Source organism: Moschus berezovskii, chromosome 17 (genome assembly GCF_049115385.1).
Source record: "Moschus berezovskii isolate FMDL1 chromosome 17, NW_MosBer_1.0, whole genome shotgun sequence".
In the NCBI taxonomy this organism is placed as follows: domain Eukaryota; kingdom Metazoa; phylum Chordata; class Mammalia; order Artiodactyla; family Moschidae; genus Moschus; species Moschus berezovskii.
Genome location: NC_142476.1, coordinates 68,816,178 through 68,838,497, shown reverse-complemented (window position 1 = coordinate 68,838,497; position 22,320 = coordinate 68,816,178). Strand labels below are relative to the sequence as shown.

The window sequence follows — 22,320 nt, the reverse complement described above, 5'->3', positions numbered from 1 at the left end:
ACGAATTCACCTGCCAATGCAGGAGACGCAGGTTTGACTCCTGGGTCAGGAAGATCCCTCGGAGAAGAATGGCAACCTGCTCCAGAATTCCAGCCCGGGAAATCCCATGAACAGAGGAGACCGGCTGGCAACAGTCCACGGGTCACAGTCTGAACACAACTTAGCAACAACACAACAACAATATACTAGGCTACTCTTTCGGTGGTTCTGCAAACTGATTTAGAGCTGTGAGAACCATATTTGAACATGGGAGCCAGCACATTCTTGAGGCATTGCTCTGAGTTCTCGTTTAGAAAGACTCTTTCCTCTCTTTTCTGTCTGTCCATCTCACGTGCCAGTTCCTATTGCAATCCCATTCTCTTCTGCCTTTACCATCTTTCGAATTTATTGCCATGCAAAGTCTTACTATTCTCTGATGTTTCTTCTGTGATTACATTCCTCCAACCTTAAACTAGACTTCGATACTTTCTATGACTGCTCTACTCTGCTCACTGCACAACTGCAAACATGAGTGAATAACAGCTTTCCAATTCCTCCTTATTTATATTCACAAAGATACTTGAATAACCTAATATTTATTCTTACACGTGAAACTAAATAACCTAGTATTTATTCTTACACGTGAAACTATATGACAATGAGCAACTGATTCAAGGCTAGTATGCTAAGTAATGTATCCATAAGGAATAACAGTATCTTTAGTAATATTTTTCCTTAAGTAATTTTATGATTTAACATTTTAAGATTATGGCTTGACATATCCATGTAGGTACAATATGCATGTAGGTACAAGTAGACACACAAAGTACTACTCTCTCTATTGGGTCGAGAACTCAGTGTCAAACTATAATCAAGCTTTGTCTGCCACCATGTCCAGCAAATGGACTCTAAGCCATTTCAGCACAAACATGAGTTTTGCCGTGTAAGAATTAACCAAGATGAAAGCACAAGAAGCAGGTATCACTGAGAAGCAAATTCAGAGAACTACTCCACAATGACTGGTTACATCCTTATCCGTGCTGAGCCACCTCATTAATGTACATTTTTAGTAATATGAAACCACATGGATCAGCATTCCAGTTTCATTTATTGATGATGAGGGCTGGTGGGGGAGGGGTGAGAAGATAGCGAAAACCAATACCTTTCATCACTCTTCACTCTGCAACTCTCCATCCTTCCTATGACTGTGGGACTAAAAGCAGATCCTCCTAGTCTACATGGCAAAGCTGAATGAGTACAAGTGGGAGTTCCGTATACCAAAATTAAGTTGTAGAACACTCACATGACTATATTTTACAGGCAGAGGTCAGAGATACTGTGAGTTCAGCCACAGACCTCCACAATAAAGCAAACAGCACAACAAAGTGAGTCATATGAACTTTTTGATTTCCCAGTGCATATAAAAGTTATGTTTATACTATCCTGTGGTCTGGTAAGTGCATAACAGCATTATGTCTAAAAAATGTACACTCTGTAATTTAAAAGTTTTTATTGATAAAAAATGCTAACCATTATCTTAGCCTTCAGCGAATCATAATCATTTTACCAGTAGAGGATTTGAAATATTTCAAAAATTAGAAAAATGTGACAAAGAAATAGGAAGTGAACAAATGTTGTTGGAAAGTGGCATCAATCACTTGTTTGATGCGAGGTTACCACAAACCTTCAATTTGTTAAAAAAAAAACAAAAAACACTATATCTGCAAAGCACAAAGAAATAAGGTATGCTACTCCCTGTAGCTGTGGTAAAATCACCTCCAACTCTTTTGCAACTTCACAGACTATAGCCTTCCATGCTCCTCTGTCATGGGACTTCCCAGGCAAGAATACTGGAATACACTGCCATTTCCTTCCCTAGGGCTTGTAGTGTATTGCTGCTGCTAAGTCACTTCAGTCGTATCCGACTCTGTGTGACCCCACAGACGGAAGCCCATCAGGCTCCCCCGTCCCTGGGATTCTCCAGGCAAGAACACCAGAGTGGGCCGCCATTTCCTTCTCCAATGTGTGAAAGTGAAAAGTGAAAGTGAAGTCACTCAGTCGTGTCCGACCCTTAGTGACCCCACGGACTGCAGCCTACCAGGCTCCTCCATCCATGGGATTTTCTAGGCAATAGTACTGGAGTGGCTTGCCATTGCCTCTCCACTATTAGGTTACATTATATTAAGATTTCATATCATCATTAGAATTTGACATGTTATAAAATTCTAGATTTAAAGCTTTAGTCTTGCTGCTTGGGAATGACACCAGCTTGTCACGAAATGCAATGGTATGTGCTCTTAACACAAGCTCAATAGCTCTTTTGACCCATAGCCACACTAGGGTGGGTAGGAGCAACCACAAGTTCCTGGTCACATTTAATTCTGAAGGTACAATATTCAATGTATCAATTCAATAAAATAAAAAGCCCTTTAAGGACACAACTAAAAACAATTATTATCTTTAAAATTATAAACAGAGCTAAAATGTGTTATTTCTCCCCGTAGTGTGAATTTTTATCAGAAAATGATAAAGCAAATGGAAGAACTGAAAAACAATTGGAAGTGGAGGTGGGCGAAGAACTCTTATAAATCAAATGTCTTTCAATAAGTCCTCAAAAACAAAAAGAAATCCCTTGGTACATCTGAGTCAACAATTAATATGCTGTACACAAAGGCAAGCAAAGAACAAAACGATGGGAAGGGAGATGTCCTGCACTGTTCACGGTCCGAGAACGCCTGCTAATGACGTCCGAGCAACGTGGCAGGAATGAGGCCAGTCATGTGAAATCTCCTCTCACGATAAAGGAATCCTTTGGCGCCACCCTAAGCAGAGGACTGTGATTCCATCGAGAAGTGTTTGCCCCAGATGTGTGTTTGGGTTTGGCCACCTAACTCAACAGGAATGACACAGGGCTGACATCAGCAACCTGGATGATGTACACAGGAACATCTGCCAAACACTTACTAAGTGCCAGATGCTGTGTTAAATGCTTTACACATAATCGTACTTAATTCTCACTGTCGCACTACAAGAAGGTTCCATTACTACTCTCCTTCCCTACATCACACAGAGGGAGCGGGGATTTGGACACAGGCATTTGAATGCAGGCCCTGGGGTGCAACTGCCTGGGCAACCCTCTGTGCTGTTTCCACGCTGCACAGCCCTGAGAAGCTGGGCCCTAGAAGCAAAACTGTCACAGCACCTTCAACTCTGCTATGCTCTGCATTCAGAATGAATGGGGTGACAAGGAGCTCTAGTCCACGTCTAGACTGAAAGACTAGCGTCCCTCAATGATTAAAAAAGTAAAGGGAGGAAAGTGGGGAAAGTGGGCTGTCAAGGTCTCGTAAGAATGTGCCAACACACATCTGCTGGCTGGAAGGTTGCAAGCTCATCACTGTTTTGTACCATGAGGGTATCTGCTACCAATTAAGATTTTTCTGAAAACCTCCCCACATGAATATGGGGGCCATGGCCATGAACAATGCTCCCTTGAAGGTAATGATTCTCAAATAATGCGATCATATGATAAAGTACTTAATTTCCCTAGTGAGGTATGATATTTAAAAAAACAAACAGCACCATCAAGACTACCTTGTTGCTGCTGCTAAGTCACTTCAGTCGTGTCCGACTCTGTGTGACCCCATAGACAGAAGCCCACCAGGCTCCCCCCTCCCTGGGATTCTCCAGGCAAGAACACTGGAGTGGGTTGCCATTTCCTTCTCCAATGTGTGAAAGTGAGAAGTGAAAGTGAAGTCACTCAGTCGTGTCCGACCCTTAGCAACCCCACGGACTGCAGCCTACCAGGCTCCTCCATCCATGGGATTTTCTAGGCAAGATTACTGGAGTGGCTTGCCATTGTTGGCTTTCCACAAAAATCAGCATGCACTCAGATACTAAAGTTAACATTAAATTCATCCATTAGCTATAAAATACAGCTCCTGCTTAGGGGTAAGAAAAAAGAATGTATAATTTTCTTTTAGCATATCCTAAATTTCAGAGTTTTTTCTTTGCCTTGAGATTAGTAAAATATTTTCTTAATCTGTACAAATACGGAAGCCATCAATGTGGATTATGAAAGGGAATCCATTCTAAACACTAGGGCTATAACAAATACATATTTTAAAATTTTATTTCTTTTGATGTTAATCCCACAAATTCATCAAATGATTAGTCTTTCACAAGGCAGCAGAGGTAAAACGCAGTAATTTAACCAACCTTTCAATTATAGCTGGCCACCACAGGGGCTGGTAAATATCACTCTGTGAAGAGTGGCAAATGTTTTGTGGTGTATCAACCACTGTGATGATTAGAGAGCCGCTGCAGTAGCCCAGAGTAATTTTTCAAAGCTTTCAACTTTAGTTAATAAGTCCATCATTTGCAGTTTTCACTGTCACTGTCACTGTGCTGTCACAGACACGTACATGTAACAGTGGTGCCAACAGAATCCAGTACAAATAAGGGACTGTCAGCATATTCGGCGTAAATTCTCAGCACTTCCTAATTCATGGGAATACACTAGTCATCTACACTTTCTGACTGATGTTGAAGCTGAAACTCCAATATTTCGGCCACCTGATGTGAAAAGCTGACTCATTTGAAAAGACCCTAATGTTCGAAAAGATTGAAGGAAGGAAAAGAAGGGGATGATAGAGGATGAGATGGTTGGATGGCATCACTGACTCAATGGATATGAGTTGGGGTAAACTCCAGGAGTTGGTGATGGACAGGGAGGCCTGGCGTGCTGCGGTTCATGGGGTTTCAAAGAGTCAGACACTACTAAGCAACTGAACTGAACTGAACTATACTTTCTAAACCAAGAGATGTAAGTGCTCAGCAACTTTGAAACACAAAGAAGTAAATAACAATGCTATATAAGTTGTCTTTTTTTTCTTTCTAGTTTCCTATTAGCATATGTACTACCCAATGTTTCTCAAACTTTTTTTTAGGTTGCAGGACTTTCTTATTCCCAAACAAAATTTTATACAGTATTTTAATATATGAAATAGATAAAATTAGAAATGAGGAAGCATCTCTGCAGAACCTCAGAGCTTTCTCTAACACAGCATGAGAAGTATTGGTCTTGGCCCATTTTCCAGATCACAGACTAAAATTTTCAAATCAAACATCTTAAATTGAGGTCTTGTCAAAATTAAAATGAGGGAAGGCAAGAGCTATAAAGTTGGTTACAAATTTCATTACAGATAACCCAAAGGAAAAAAATTTACAAACATAATTAGTCACAATGGAGAAGGCAATGGCACCCCACTCCAGTACTCTTGCCTGGAAAATCCCATGGACGGAGAAGCCTGGTAGGCTGTAGTCCATGGGGTTGCGAAGAGTCGGACACAACTGAGCGCCTTCACTTTCATTTTTCACTTTCACGCTTTGGAGAAGGAAATGGCAACCCACTCCAGTGTTCTTGCCTGGAGAATCCCAGGGACGGGGGAGCCTGGTGGGCTTCCGTCTATGGGGTCGCACAGAGTCGGACATGACTGAAGCGACTTAGCAGCAGCAGCAGTAGCAATTAGTCACAAAAACCTCTGACTTCAATCTCTCAGTTTTTAAAATTATTTTTCTTTCTAAACTTAGAGTAACTTAACAATAATTCAGTAACTCTTCCAGTTTTATTTCAACTGTCAATTCCAGTAGGATTAATCTGCTATTATTTTAAATTGTATATATATATATATTATACACATATGTATTATTTTAAATTGTATATATATATTAAATTGTGTGTGTATATATATATATACACACACATTTAGAGAATTGTCTGTGTGCCCATTCATCCAACCACTCAGCCAAATATGCCCACAATTACAACTTCTTAAAGTCAGTAATTGCTGGGAGAAATATCAATCACCTCAGATATGCAGATGACACTACCCTTATGGCAGAAAGTGAAGAGGAACTCAAAAGCCTCTTGATGAGAGTGAAAGAGGAGAGTGAAAAGGTTGGCTTGAAGCTCAACATTCAGAAAACAAAGATCATGGCATCTGGTCCCATCACTTCATGGGAAATAGATGGAAAAACAGTGGAAACTGTGTCAGACTTTATTTTTCTGGGCTCCAAAATCACTGCAGATGCTGATTGCAGCCATGAAATTAAAAGACGCTTACCCCTTGGAAGGAAAGTTATGACCAACCTTGACAGTATATTAAAAAGCAGAGACATTACTTTGCCAACCAAGGTCTGTCTAGTCAAGGCTATGGTTTTTCCCGTGGTCAAGTATGGATGTGAGAGTTGGACTGTGAAGAAAGCTGATCGCCGAAGAATTGATGCTTTTGAACTGTGGTGTTGGAGAAGACTCTTGAGAGTCCCTTGGACTGCAAGGAGATCCAACCAGTCCATTCTAAAGGAGATCAATCCTGGGTGTTCATTGTATCACCGACTCTGTGGAAATGGGTTTGAGTGAACTCCGGGAGTTGGTGATGGACAGGGAGGCCTGGCGTGCTGTGATTCATGGGGTCGCGGAGAGTCGGACACGACTGAGCGACTGAACTGAACTGAAAGTCAGTAATGATGACTATCCTCAGATGCCAGAAAGTTGCCTATCTTATTCTTTATATTTTTTCCCTACCTGAATTTTCTGTAAACTTCATTTTTACAAAACAAATTCATTACTCACAAAAAATTCACTTCACAAACAATTACAACAAAACGCCAAACATAAAAATCAAACTTCTTTATTTTTGAGACAATACTTAATACTAAAATCTATGTGCTTCCTGGGATATAAGAAAGTACTAAACAATTATTGCTCAAAATCTTCAGTATCTAGTTGGACAAATAAGACTCAATCAACAAGAAATAATCAACATCCAACATAAGTAAGAACAGATCTGACAGCTAAACTATGCTATGGACCTTAAATTGTTATTAGTGTTCACACACACACACAAACACAACAGTACACATTCACCCAAAAATATCTGAGTGAAAAGCATGCAAAAATGACCAACCTTACTCACAAATTAAAAATGCAAATTAAAACACTGAAATGGCATTTCACATCATTCTGATTTTGCAAAGTATATAGTTTGATAATCTACTAGGGGAAAATGATTTCAAAAAGTAATGCCATAAGAAAACACATCCATCTCTCATAGTCTTGAGTTTCCCATGATTGATAAAAATAGGCATACAGAGAAATATTTCATTTTTTACAAAATAAATAGCGTACAATGATGGAAAGCAATTAGCTCAGAGATGTTTTCATTTCTGTGACATAGTGAGTGAAGGAAGACAGTCTCACTATGTTTGGAATATACACTGAGGCAGGCTTTTGGAAGCCCCAGTCGGCAATTTCTATTCAAATTTGAAATATACATGTATACCTTTTCGGGCTTCCCTGGTGACTCAGTAGTAAAGGATCCGCCTGCCAATGCAGGAGACATGGGTTCCATCTCTGGGTCAGGAAGGTCAACTAGAGAAGGAAATGGCAACCCACTCCAGTATTCTTACCTGGGAAATCCCATGGATGGAGCTGGCGAGCTACAGACCATGGGATCACAAAAGAGTCAGACATGACTTAGTAATAACTAAAACAATAATACCTTTTAGGAATTTATTCTAAAGGAAAAATAAGAATGGCTAACATTTACTGAGGCACATACTATGTATGTTCCAAGTACTATTTTAAGCACATCTCATTTCATCCTCCTAATAATTCTATAATTTTAATCCTCTGACTAATAATCCTATCAGTCCCACTTTAGGAAGGAGGTAACTGGACTGAGAGAAGTTAGAGAACTTGTCCAAGGTTCTACAGTCCCCGAGTGGTGGAGATAGGATAGAAGTTCCGGCAGTCTGACTTTCCTCCATCATACTGCACACACGTGTAACCAAAGATGCAGAGCAGACGTAAAGATGATGATTACAGCACTGCCTGTGACAGAAAAGAGAACAAAAACAAAATGCCCCTCAATAGGGGTGTGCCTGAATCAATCACAATACATCTAGACAATGAAACAGTACTACTTTAAAAGAACTAGATGATTTATACATGGAGACACAGAAAAACCTCCATATTACACTAAATGGAAAAGGCAAGACTTGGAACAGTACGTAAAAATGAAGTCTATATGGACCTTGACATAAAGAAAATTAAACATAGCAATTTTAGTCTCACTTTCCCCAGCACTCTCAACCCCACTAAAACCAGCAGGAAAAGAGTTTGCTTCAACTATGAGCAAAAAGAACAAGAGGAGAAAAACCACTAAAATTTGAGAACTAGAAAGCAGATGGACAGGAGGTAACTGATTTTACAGTCCTTAGAAAACTAACTCCCACTAAAGTGATGCCGGGGAAAGCTGAGAAGCAACTCCAGTTGCACTGCAAAATTGCCAACAGGCTTAGGAACTGGTGCCAGCTCCCTGTGGAAGTGAGAGCAAAGAGTGGCTAAAGTCAGAAGGCTTGGTTGAAAGAGAGCTCAGGCAGAGGCAGGTCCCCAGATCCCCTCCCGACTCCTCAGGCTCAGTCGCTGTCCCTCTCTCCCTGCCAGAAGACCAGAGGGCCATCACTATGCAAAACCAACTCCCAGAATCTACCCTGCGGGAATGTCTGAGGAGTCCAGACTTGAACTGAAATGAACAGCTGTCCAGAGCAAGGAAAAGTGGAGACTAAAATCGGCTGCTCTTAAATATTTAGGCATTAATACTGCCACTAAGACTGAGCCTGGACTGTTGGTTGGTCTGTGGCCAAAGACCCAGGAACAGATTACAGTGTTTGCTGGTGAACAGTTCTTTAGCTGCACTTTTCTTACTAGCAAACCACTCCACCAGAATCTACTAAAACCAAATTCATGGTCATAAAGATAAAAAGGGGTTTTTTCCTCTCCTTTTTTTAAAAAAAGTAAATAACTTTATTTTTTAAATTGAGGTATTGTTGATTTACAAGACCAAAAGTTTAGAGGCCCCAAACGAGGCCAAGAAATTTTAGAGAACAAAAGGGTACCGGGAAAGGCAGGAAGAAATGCTGAGAGATTTACACAAAAAACCTTGGGCTTTCCACGACTTCGATTCCTGAACTCCAGCATGACTAACATTTTGGGTGGACGATCCCATTTTGGAGGATGCCCTGTGCACTGTAAGATATCTCGCAGCATCCCTCCAGTTAGCACCTCCCCCCAAGCTATGACAAGCAAAAGTGTCTCGAGACACTGCCAAATGTCCCCTCAGTGGCGAAATCACCCCCAGTTGAGAAGCATTAGGCTAAACCCAGCTTCGTGTTAATGTGGAGAGGAAGGTCACTGGGAAACAAAAGTGTTTCTAATAGTCCAAAGTCCTGATGAGGCCCACCTTAGGAAAGAGACCCTCTGCAACCACACCCCTCACAGGAGAGCCTGACAAATACCCGCAGCATCCTGTGGGTGCTCTCCTGCCTATGACCAAACCCGTGCTTACGTCTCTTCTGTGGCAGAGGGCACCAGAGTTCACTGGCACTAAAATAAGGCAAGATATTTTCCAGCATTACCCTAGATTATTGCCTGAGATGGTAAAGAATCTGCCTCCAATGTGGGAGGTCTGGGTTGGGAAGATTTCCTGGAAAAGGGAATGGCAGCCCACTCCAGTATTCTTGTTTGGAGAATCCCATGGACAGAGGAGCCTGGTGGGCTACAATCCATGGGGTCACAAAGAGTCGGGCAGGACTGAGTAACTAACACTCTCACTAATGCGCTAATCAGGTTGTGCTGTCTTCTATCTCTCAGCCTGTAAATGAACATTTCTCTGCGGCCTCTAACTGGCCAGCATGCTTATATTCCCATTAATAAGCGAAATCAGTAGTGCCTCTGTAAACGGCATGCTATCACCTTCTGTAAAACAGATGGAACAAAGTCCTAGAGTGTCTTTTTGAATGGAAATTTCCCATGCCGCCTACCTTAACTGAGGACCTTAACCCAAGACCTTTTGTGCTCCTGTTCCAGAAACTGCTGTCAAGCTAATCCTTGATTCTGTACTTCCAACCCTTTGGTTTTAATGAAAGAAAGCTCATTCAATCGGCCTTGCTAGTTAAAATTAAATTAACTGGCAAGTTTCTTCCCACTGCCTCGACTCTCATTATAGCATGAGGCTGAGCAAAATAGCACCTTATTCCCAAAGCAAAAAATTATACCCCAACTAAAAGCCCTTGCATGCATGCTACGTAGCTTCAGTCATATCTGACTCTGTGTGACCCCGTGGACTTTAGCTCCCCAGGCTTCTCTGTCCATAGGATTTTCCAGGCAAGCATCCTGAAGTGGGTTGCCATTTCCTTCTCCAGGGGATCTTCTTGACCGAGGGATCGAACTCGTGTCTCTTGCGTCTCCTGCACTGGCCGGCAGGTTCTTTACCACTAGCACCACCTGGGAAGCTCAATTCCCATTACAGCGTGAGGCTGAGCAAAGTATCACCTCCTTCCCAAAGTAAAAAACTATACCCCAACTAAAAGCCCTTGTGCTGTGCTGTGCATAGCTGCTCCGTCGTGTCCAACTCTGCAACCCCAGACTGTAACCCGTCAGGCTCTTCTGTCCATGGGGATTCTCCAGGCAAGAATACTGGAGTGGGTTGCCATCCTCCAGGGGATCTTCCCAACCAAGGGATCGAATCCAAGTCTCCCACATTGCAGGTGGATTCTTTACCATCTGAGCCACCAGCGAAGCCCATTACAACACTGTAAAAAATACAATTTACTATCTGTCATACATCATTAAGTGACAGGTGTTAAAGTACAACTATCTTCTTTCCCCATTTCCCCCAGTCAGGTACTATCTGTCACGATGCCAGCTTAGAATTCGATACAGGGAAAGATCTTTGTTTTGCCTTTTCTTCCATCCTGAAAACCTATTCTGTTTGTTTTTCAATCCTTTAGTGTATTTACTCACAGGCGAGGAGGAATTTCTTAACCTTATTCATTGGACTTCTAGACATAAAAGTTACACCTGATACGGATCTGTTATTTGGGGCACTGTTAGGACTGATTTGTATCCCACCCCTAAATTCACAAGCTCTAACCCCCAATGTGACTGTATCTGAAGATGGGCCTTTAATGAGGCAATCAGGGTGAAATAAAGTCTTCAGGGCACAGCCCCAACTGTTAGATTGGTGTCCTTATAAGAGGAAGAAACACCAGAACCCACTCTCTGTCTTCACACATGGAGGAAAGGCCAGGTAAGGACGCAGCCACCTGCAAGCCAGGAAGAAGAGTCTCATCAGAAACCAACCTGGATGGCACCCTGCCCTTGGGACTCCAGCCTCGGGGACTGTGAGAAAATGCATTTCTGTTGTTTAAGCCACCCAGTCTGTGGTATTCTGTTTTGGCAGCCGGACAGACTAACACAGGCATGAAATATCCACAGGAGAAGGACATTTGTCCTTTTCTAGAACGGAAGTCATGCTTAAAGTTCCAAAGCCTGCCATACAGATGGATGCCTTCTTGGACGCAGCTGGCTATTGATGATAACAGATACTAGAGTATGCTTTCTTCACTGAGTCCTCATTCTACTTGACACCCCAGAAGCAAAATTAAAGAGGCTTTCTCTTTCCTTAGCAAAGCCTTATCCAGACCCCCGGTACTAAATCTCTCTGATTACAAAAGCTTTTTACTCCCTTCTGCCATAAAAATAAGAAACTACTATCAAAGAGTAGACACTCTCCTGGAGATAAAAAGCACTCTGACTTTTTATAGCTCTTCTGCTGGCCTCAGTGGCAGTGAGCTGGCCTTCAGGTCAGCATTCAGTGCAGAGCTGCCACACTTTACTCCTAGGCAGCCTTCTCTGTGGTTCACTGACACACCACTGCAGCCTCCTGAAGACCAGAACATGACTCGTCTCTTAATGTCAGACTAAACAAGAATGCAAGCCTACTTTCCTCTGCTAGTCACAGTAACCGCCAATGGCAACTGGTGGAGAAGCCTCTCATTTTTTTGATAGAGATAGCACCCTGACTTAAAGCCGCTCCACTTCTTCCAATCCTGTTCTCTCTCATCTTTAAGGATTGCAAGAAGTGGTCTCTCTCATCTTTAAGGGCTTCCCTGACAGCTCAGTTGGGAAAGAATCGGCCTGCAATGCAGGAGACCCCCGGTTTGATTCCTGGGTCGGGAATATCCCCTGGAGAAGGGATAGGCTACCCACTCCAGTATTTTTGGGCTTCCCTTGTGGCTCAGCTGGTAAAGAATCTGCCTGCAATGTGGGACACCCGGGTTCAATCCCTGGGTTGGGAAGATCGCCTGGAGAAGGGAAAGGCTACCCACTCCAGTATTCTGGCCTGGAGAATACCATGGACTGTATACAGTCCATGGGGTCGCAAAGAATCAGACCATGACTGAGTGACTTTCACTTCACTCATCTTTAATGTGGACAAGAACTTTCAGGGGACTCATGGAAGGCAGGTTTTGGGTTTGCTGTGTGTACATGACAAGAGAGGGTAGGAAGCTCCTTCTCCATACCAACTAGGTGGCTACACCTACTATCATGACTACAGCATGCCACTTCTGCATTTCACGTGTTTGACAAAATTCACTCTGATTATTGCTAGGCCCCTTGAGCTGGCTGTGCCTTTGGAGTTGTTCATTACTGTAGATGGCAGAAGAAGTAACAGAAATCTCTTGCTTCAGCTGAGTAAAATTACTAACAGTCCTGGTTATAAAATTTTTCTCAGCAGAACTTCATAATGATATTACACAGAGAAAGTTCTGGATGCTGCTGCTGTGTCAGGCAGAGGTCACATCCTTGTCCCTGGCCACAGTGCCATGCTGTCTTGTTTTGAAGACTGGATCCAAATTCAAAAACGGTCTCTTAAACACCGCAGGATGACCTGAACATCTGAATAACTGCCTCCGTGTTCCAGCCCACTTTGGTTGTCATCCAAATACCCTCTCCCTCACCACACATATGGGACTCTGACAGGGCAAAGGGTTCCAACAGGAATGACTGGAACCCCCAAACTGTTGTCAACAAGGCCTAACAACACTGCCTTACTGGCTGCTTTTCGAGTCCAGTGTGAGCAAACCCATCAAGACGAAGAAAACAAACCACCCTCGTTCCCAAGGGTCACTTGTGAATACTCAACTTTTATCTGAATCAAGCCATGCTCCACATGTGAGTAATTTCATGTGTTTTCAGAAGGAGTAGAAGCAAATTTTGGCTTTTAACTGAAATAGTTAAGATATATCATCCCTAGACTTAGGATCACATTCCTAATAAAGGGAAGATAACAAACTTACATGTCAGATTGAAAGGAGGTTGGTAACACTCACACAATCTAACTAGGCTGTCACTGTCCATGTCACCAGGATCAGCTGGGATGCTGCAACATCAAAATGAAGTACTGAACAATAAACAACCCATGACCTTTATGAGCATGGGAGGCAAGCCATCACACAGAGCAGCCAAGGTGAGCTTCAAAAACCAGAAATCAGTGTGGTTTCTGATCACACGTAGAATAAACTTCACATTCACAAAGCCTTACACCAGGCCTGCCTGCTTCTCTGATCCCAGCCTGCAGTGATCCCTTGGACTGCAGCCCACCAGGCTCCTCTCTCCATGGAATTCTCCAGGCAAGAATACTGGAGTGGGTTGCCGTTTCCTTCTCCAGGGGATCTTCCTGGCCCAGGGATTGAACCCGGGTCTCCCACATTGCAGGTGGATTCTTTACTGTCTGAGCCACCAGGGAAGTCCCATTTTCTCCTATGTTGGCTTATACGCCATGAGAAACTGTGAGCTTAAGGAAGGCAAAACCAAAAAGCAGGTCTATGACACACAATCAGTGAACCCACCCCGTAATACTACCAGGGAAGATGTAGCAGATCTTTATAAGGAGAACTAGCCTTGCACACAAATCCCCAACTGCATCATTCACAAGTAAAAATCCATTTCAAATGGACCAGTAGACTCTCTAAGATGAGGGCCTCTGGGCCTCTAAATAGGTACCATAACTCGGCACCAGCTTATTTTTCTGTAGATTTCCTCATTTTTTTTGGCCATGCCATGTGGCATACAGGATCTTAGTTCCCAGATCAGGGATAGAACCCATACCCTCTGCAGCGGAAGCAAGAAGTCCTAACCACTGGACTACCAGGGACGTCCCTGACCTCATATAAATCTACTCACCCCGCTCCCCCACCAAACATCCTACACTGGATGCTGATGAACAGACTCAGTAAAATCCTCATATGAGCTCTGAGGGTGAAATGAAAAGAATAAAGAATTGAAGACAATCTACAGTCTAAGTCAATGGCAAGCCACTCCAGTACTCTTGCCTAGAAAATCCCATGGATGGAGAAGCCTGGTAGGCTGCGGTCCATGGGGTCGCTAAGGGTCGGACACGACTGAGCGACTTCACTTTCACTTTTCACTTTCACACATTGGAGAAGGAAATGGCAACCCACTCCAGTGTTCTTGCCTGGAGAATCCCAGGGACGGGGGAGCCTGGTGGGCTTCCGTCTATGGGGTCACACAGAGTCGGACACGACTGAAGTGACTAAGCAGCAGCAGCAGCAGCAGTCAGTCTTATTAGCAAATGCAGAGACAGTATAACTGAGTCTCCCTGTTGACACAGGACTAGAGCAGGGAGGGACAGGGTGGTGTTTGCTGAGGTGATGGGATAACTAAGTTCCTTGAGCTGCACCACATCCTATGCAGCACATCCCAATCCTCGAGGTCCTCTGAAATGGTCCCCTGTTCTGCATCTCCCCTTGGAGCTTTGCTACAACTCTGTATGACATTAACATGCTCTGCTGCTCACAAGACGATGCTCTCTCAGTTCTCCTCCTCATCTATTCTTTCTGACTTCTCCAAAGCAGTAAGTGATACACCATGCATTCAGTAGCTCAAGCCACATCTGGAAGGTTTTTCAAAGACTTTTTATTATGGATAGTTTCAAAGATTGACAAAAATAAAGAGAATGGTACCTATTACTCAGCTTTAGGGAGTAGCAACATCTTGTTATATTTTATCTACTACACACCATGTCCCAGATCAAAGAAATTAATTCTAGGTTCTTCCTTCCCCCCTCATACCTCACAGCCAATTCATAGGAATGTCTTAGCATTATCTCTCAAACTCATCCTAAATCTACCAATTTCTCATTTTTTCTTTCTTAATGCAAGTCACCATCATTTCTCAACTACACTCCTCTAACAGCCTCCTAATTGGTATCCCTTGCTTCCACTTTTGCTCCCTGCTGCTGCTGCTGCTAAGTTACTTCAGTCATGTCCAACTCTGTGCAACCCCATAGACGGCAGCCAACAGGCTCCGCCATCCCTGGGATTCTCCAGGCAAGAACACTGGAGTGGGTTGCCATTTCCTTCTCCAGTGCATGAAAGTGAAAAGTGAAAGTGAAGTCGCTCAGTCGTGTCCGACTCTTAGCAACCCCATGGACTGCAGCCCACCAGGCTCCTCCGTCCATGGAACTTTCCAGGCAAGAGTACTGGAGTGGGTTGCCACTGCCTTCTCCACTTTTGTTCCCTACTTCGATCTATTCTAAACAGCAGCCAAGATGAACAATAAGGAATCAGATTAGTGTGGTTTCCTATTGCATTCAGAATAAACTTCAAATTCATGAAGTCTTTAAACAGGCCAGTTTGCTTCTCTAACCCCCTTTTGTAGCCACCTCAGTCCTGCCAAGCCCCACTGGCCTTCTCTACCTTCCTTCTAACACCAAGCCCAACCTACCGCAGGGCCTTTGCATGAGCTGTTGCCCTGGCCTGCGATGCTCTTCGCCAGACCTATACCTCACTGATTCCCCATCATCTTTCAAACCTCAGCTTAAAGTCACACCCTCCCCTAAACACCTTCCCAGGCCACCCAATCTGGTTGTTACATCACCATTTGCATTCTCTACTACAACCATTTGATATTTTTCATGTATCTTAAAAAAATTTTTTTTCCCCTCTCTCCCCAGCTGGGCACAGGGATGATAAGACCTATCCAGTATATAAGTTAATTTCTCTTTCTTAAAAAAGAGCAAAACAAAACCCTTATTCTGTTCAGGTATCAACTCCTCCCCTATGCAGTCATGGGCCTCAGGAAAAGCTGACCCTCTATCCTCCAACTTCAGGAAGTGATATGATTGACTGATGAAAATCTCATATACCTTGCTAGTGGCTAGTTCAGAAATAAGCCAAGGAGATAAAAGGCAAAGAAGAAAACTATGAAAAGCTCCAGCCTTTTTCTCTCTCTGGTCAGCAATGAAAAAACAAATTGGCCCACCACGCCTGTAAGAGGAACAAGCTTTAGGATGAAGTCAACATAGTATATGCAGAATAGAACTTGAGTCTTTGATGACATAGCTGAATTGCCTCGTCAACCCATCTGGGAATACACAGTATCTCTGACTTCCTTTTATGTGAGCTAGTGAGTGTCCAATTATTTAAGCCAATGTTGGTTAGATTTTCTATTATCTATAGGTGAAAATACACTTCACACACAGGGACTCTGTTTACTTGTTCAATGCTACACTCCCAGCACCTAGAATATGGTGGGCACTTAACAAATCTATGTTGAATGAATAACTGCAAGAGTCTGAAAGAAAAACCAATGAAGGAAAAAGAATCCTAAAACAATTATTCTCCATTGAGCCCACTGACTGAGCTATAAAAAGTCATTAAATCCTTAAGAACAGGCATCTACTTAAGCACTACTGAGTAAGCAAAAAATGTTCTTGATAACGATTTCAAAATGTTGACGTAACACTGAAATATGTCACCATCATTACAAAAGTTAAATGCCACTATCAAAAAGCATGCATATTTTTGCAGACTTACAGGTTCTTGGGGTTCTGATTCTTCCCATGATCCCCAACCATCATCTTCCCAGTTTGATTTACCTGTTTTGAAAAAGATGAAAAGCACTTACTACGTAAAATATAGAGCTTAAGTTATTTTAAAGACATTTCCTCTAAACGTAATAGAACCAACCTCATATTAAGGAAGAAAACAATGGTAAACTATACTAGGTCAGGATTTTGCTATATGTAATAATATTCAGGAAACACTTAACCCAAATTTCCACATCTATGTCATAGTAAAAGTGTGCGAGTTAGTTGGATTTTAAGATATTGGACATCAAGGTTACCCACATTTAAATCAAACTGCAAAGGCTGACTTTTTAAAAAATCTTAAAATGACAAATATCTGTTACTTAATATATTAAATAAGTTAAATGTACACAGTGGCCAAAAACACACCTAAAATTTCACACAGACATCTTCAAAAGTGTTCTAATAAGATAAGGTATCCAAGATTAAGAAAACAATTTTCAAACCAGATTGGTCTACTATTTTCCACCTTTTCCTGACACTCTGGGATTTCTTATGCATGAGAACATTGTCTTGGATTAAAATAAGATGTCCAACCACCACTGCAATGGGGAATTAAAAATCCCAAACTGGGGGCTTCCCTGGTAGTCACTGGTTAAGAATCTGTCTTCCAATGCGGGAGACGAGGGTTTGATCCCTGGCTGAGGAACGAAGATCCCACATGCTGCAGGGTAACTAAGCCCACGCACAGCAAGTAGAGAAGGCCCACATGCCGCAACAAAGACCCAGCACAGTCAAACTTTCTAAAAAATTAAATGAAAAATAAAAATCCCAAATTAATGAGTACATTTTTATATAATTATCTTTGAATTTATCATATACCATATCAGAAGAGAAGGAATAAAACTATCATTTTTAAAGGAATTATTAATATTCTGAACCAAACAGCAGATACTCTATATGTATTACTTCAAATTAAAAAACAAGTAAGTTTCCCTAAAACTAGGAGAAATATCAATAACCTCAGATATGCAGATGACACCACCCTTATGGCAGAAAGTGAAGAGGAACTAAAAAGCCTCTTGATGAAAGTGAAAGAGGAGAGTGGAAAAGTTGGCTTAAAGGTCAACATTCAGAAAACTAAGATCATGGCACCTGGTCCCATCACTTCGTGGCAAATAAACAGATGGGGAAACAGTGGAAACAGTGTCAGACTTCATTTTTGGGGGCTCCAAAATCACTGCAGATGCTGATTGCAGCCATGAAATTAAAAGACGCTTACTCCTTGGAACGAAAGTTATGACCAACCTAGATAGCATATTAAAAAGCAGAGACATTACTTTGCCAACCAAGGTCCGTCTAGTCAAGGCTATGGTTTTTCCCGTGGTCAAGTATGGATGTGAGAGTTGGACTGTGAAGAAAGCTGAGCGTCGAAGAATTGATGCTTTTGAACTGTGGTGTTGGAGAAGACTCTTGAGAGTTCCTTGGACTGCAAGGAGATCCAACCAGTCCATTCTAAAGGAGATCAATCCTGGGTGTTCATTGGAAGGACTGATGCTGAAGCTGAAACTCTAATACTTTGGCCACCTCATCCGAAGAGTTGACTCACTGGAAAAGACTCTGATGCTGGGAAAGGTTGGGGGCGGGAGGAGATGGGGACGACGGAGAATGAGATGGCTGGACGGCATCACCGACTCGATGGAGGTGAGTCTGAGTGAACTCCGGGAGTTGGTGATGGACAGGGAGGCCTGGCGTGCTGTGATTCATGGGGTCGCACAGAGTCGGACACAACTGAGCGACTGAACTGAACTGAACTGAAGTGTGAAAAGAGCAGATAGTTGTCTACTTATAAGTTTAGCCCCAGAATCATATTACCTAGGTTCACCCTGGATCCAGCCCTTATCAGCTCCGTGACTCAGAACAGTTACCCCGTATTCATGAGCTTTAGCTCTCTTACCATAACATCATGGAAAATGACAGTACCTACAGTTAGTGGGATTGCCATCAGCATGCTAAGTCCCCATTGCCTGATACATAATAAGTTCGTAATGCCGGTCATCAGGGTTTAGCTATTAAAATACTACAAAATATAAATAAAATATTGTACTTAAACCAATCAGTCTCAAAATTCTGGGGGAAGAAGCAACCTAAAAGATGGGACTGAACATGTTATCTGCTGACAGGAGGAAGGAAGCAAAAAGAACTTCCACTTATCCACAACGTTCCAAAAGCTGCTAAAATCAACTATATATTAAGATGAGTTTTTAAAAAAGTTACAGTCTGGTACTTGGAATCATTGTTCAATCAGCTCTGTGGCAATATCCCCGTCTTTGGTACTTAAACACCAAAAAGCTACTTTATAATGTGCCAACCACACTGCTGCTGCTGCTTCTGCTAAGTCACTTCAGTCGTGTCCGACTCTGTGTGACCCCAGAGATGGAAGCCCACCAGGCTCCCCCGTCCCTGGGATTCTCCAGGCAAGAACACTGGAGTGGGTTGCCATTTCCTTCTCCAATGTGTGAAAGTGGAAAGTGAAAAGTGAAAGTGAAGTCGCTCAGTCGTGTCCGACCCTTAGCGACCCCACAGACTGCAGCCTACCAGGCTCTTCCATCCATGGGATTTTCTAGGCAAGAGTACTGGAGTGGCTTGCCATTGCCTTCGCCGAACCACACTGCTCAGTTCAGTTCAGTTCAGTCACTCAGTCGTGTCCGACTCTCCGCGACCCCATGAATCACAGCACGCCAGGCCCCCCTGTCCATCACCAACTCCCGGAGTTCACTCAAACTCATGTCCACAGAGTCAGTGATGCCATCCAGCCATCTCATTCTCCGTTGTCCCCTTCTCCTCCCGCCCCCAACCTTTCCCAGCATCAGTCTTTTCCAGTGAGTTAACTCGTCACATGAGGTGGCCAAAGTATTGCAGTTTCAGCTTTAGCATCAGTCCCTCCAATGAACATCCAGGATTGATCTCCTTTAGAATGGACTGGTTGGATCTCCTTGCAGTATAAGGGCATATATTAAGTCCTAAAACAGTACTAATCATTTGATTAACACTGTACAATAGAAGATTTCCGTACACACATCAATTGAACAATTTAACAAATGTTCTGTTAAATACCCTGTGCCAAATCCTGTAGTAGAAACAGAGAAAAATACGAACATATGAACTCTTTTTCTTTTTAAAGAATCTATGATCTAGTGTAGAAGAGAGACAAGTAATCGTCGTGGTGATAGCTGTAACTGACTACTATGGAAACTCAGAGGAGGCGGTAAAAAAGATGAAAAACTACAGGGAGGAGTCATCTTAAATGACATCTTATAAAAAGTGGATAGAGGAACTTCGCTGGTAATCCAATGGTTAGGACTTCGCTTTCTAATGCAGGGCTTCAGGTCTGATTCCTGTTCAGGGAGCTAAGATGACAACATGCCTTGGGGCCAAATACTGTAACTTATTCAATAAAGACTTTAAAAATGATCCATAGATTTTTTTTAAGTGGCTAGAAACTTTTCAAAGGCAAAGAGGAAAAAAAAATGCCATTCAGATAGAGATTATCATGTTACAACAACTAACATGTATTTAGCATTTCTATATGCTTAAATGCTTTATAGATATTAATTCACGTAAGCACGACAAGGATCCCCTATCTCCCTCTTTTTACAGAGGAAAGCAAATTGCCTAGTTTACATCACTTGCTTAAGATCCAGAGGATTACATGGAGGGGCAGGGTTCGAATTCAGTTCTGCCTGAGTTCCAGAGCCCACACTGCTAAGTATCCTCCCATACTTACTCCTACAGCCTATGAATAAGGGTAAGATTAAGAAACAGTGGGGCTTACAAGTAAGACCAAAAGCAAGATTTCATTACATTAACATGGAAATATTCCCCTGATATTGAGACTTGGAAATTTCTTTTTTGAAACTTGGAAAACTACAGTTACTCTTTGGCAAACTAAATTTGTTAGGCAATCCCTTTAGTCTGCTAATTTTTCTACTGCATAGAAAGCAACTGTCTTCTCATGGGCTGATGGTAACTAGGCTATCCGATTGATAATGTCTTTTGTACAAGAAAGCAAAATGTGTAGTAAAGCTTACTGCTCTAAGGTCCATGATTCAATGTTAAAACTGCTATAAAAATATTTATCAAATTACCACGCTCTCTGGGAAACCGTGCAGAATTTAAAGTACTTCATGAAGGTCAGCAAATCATGTATTCATTCATGCATTCAACAAACACAACACTGCATCTCTTCTGTGTTGGGTCCTGTGCTAAGTGCTGGACACACAAAAGCAAAATAAGCCTTCAAAGAGCTTAGTCTGTGCACATACCTCTGTTGAATGCTGTTCAAAAGAAAACCATGAGAAATGTGTTATTTCTCCTCCATACTGGTAAAAACATAGCCAGCTCCATTCACAAATGACTCATTCAATCAGCAGAAGACAGCAGAAATTTTGATTATCAGCCCTTGCAGAGACCCAGTTCTCTCCATAAAGCACAATTCAAACATTCCAGGAAGAAAAAAAAAAAAACTTTTGAGAAATACCTTCTTTTTACAAAACAGTGGTGCTCATGACGGTTTACCCATGTCTCAATGTCTCTGACTGGGGGATTTCTATTAACTGGAGGGAAAGAAAAATTAATCAGGCACCTCCCACTATCACAGGTATACATTTCCCAAAGGGGTCATGATACAAAGAGGTTAAAGGAAGGTGAAGGTGAAAAACAGAACTGTTACTTTCAGAGGTTAAAGATACTTTTGAAGGTTGGTTTAGAATTCTCAGTATTATTTATAATACTGTAAGAAAATGCACTCCAAATTTTAGTCAACCTACAAATGAGAAACATAAAAGAAAAAAAAAATCAAAGATGGAAACATCAGTAAATAAGGTGCTGCTGCTGCTAAGTCGCTTTAGTCGTGTCCGACTCTGTGCAACCCCACAGACGGCAGCCCACCAGGCTCTGCCGTCCCTGGGATTCTCCAGGCAGGAATACTGGAGTGGATTGCCATTTCCTTCTTCAAAATAAGGTACTACCTTCTGGCTATTGTTACTCAGTGTCAGTGATGTAAAGTCTGTAGCCTCCTGACTTACCTCAAAATTCATCTGATACTGTTTTGCAGGCTGCTATTTAACAGCTACTGCTGAAGTGTCAGAATCTTAGCAACTTACCAAGGTTATTTCTTATGTCCTCAAATATGAAAGCAGGTCAAGCACAATCTTCAAAAAAAGTTTATATTGAAAATACAGCTGCTGAATGTCTAATAAAAGCGCCATTCATATACAAAATTGTACTCAGGGGCTCTTTCCTTCTGGTAACTTTTCTATGAGGGATGCTCTTCAATCTATGTCATTATCAGCGTATTTTAATTGATTATTGATCAATGTTGTGAATAACAACAGCAATGTGTTTAACATTTGAGAACTGGGCCATTTAACGTCAATAAGGAACATTTACTGCAAAACTTTAAGGTCTAAAAATTTCTACGTTAACAGAAAGAAATAAGACATCAAATGATGACGGTCTGTTAGAATAAACAGATCAAAACCTTCTATAAGCCAGGGTGATCTGAAAGTCCTAATTGGGGGCGGGAGGAGAAGGGGACAACAGA

General features: G+C 42.2%; 1 protein-coding gene across 1 annotated transcript in view; it reads right to left on the bottom strand.

Annotated features, from left to right (window-relative positions):
• The window catches only part of RAB3GAP2 (RAB3 GTPase activating non-catalytic protein subunit 2), a 115,095-nt gene that overhangs the window by 69,676 nt on the left and 23,099 nt on the right, over nt 1–22,320 (bottom strand). Inside the window, exon 2 of the mRNA XM_088845540.1 lies at nt 16,723–16,784. Within this exon, the coding sequence (XP_088701666.1) occupies nt 16,723–16,784 (62 nt within the window). The remainder of the gene's footprint in view (nt 1–16,722; nt 16,785–22,320) is intronic.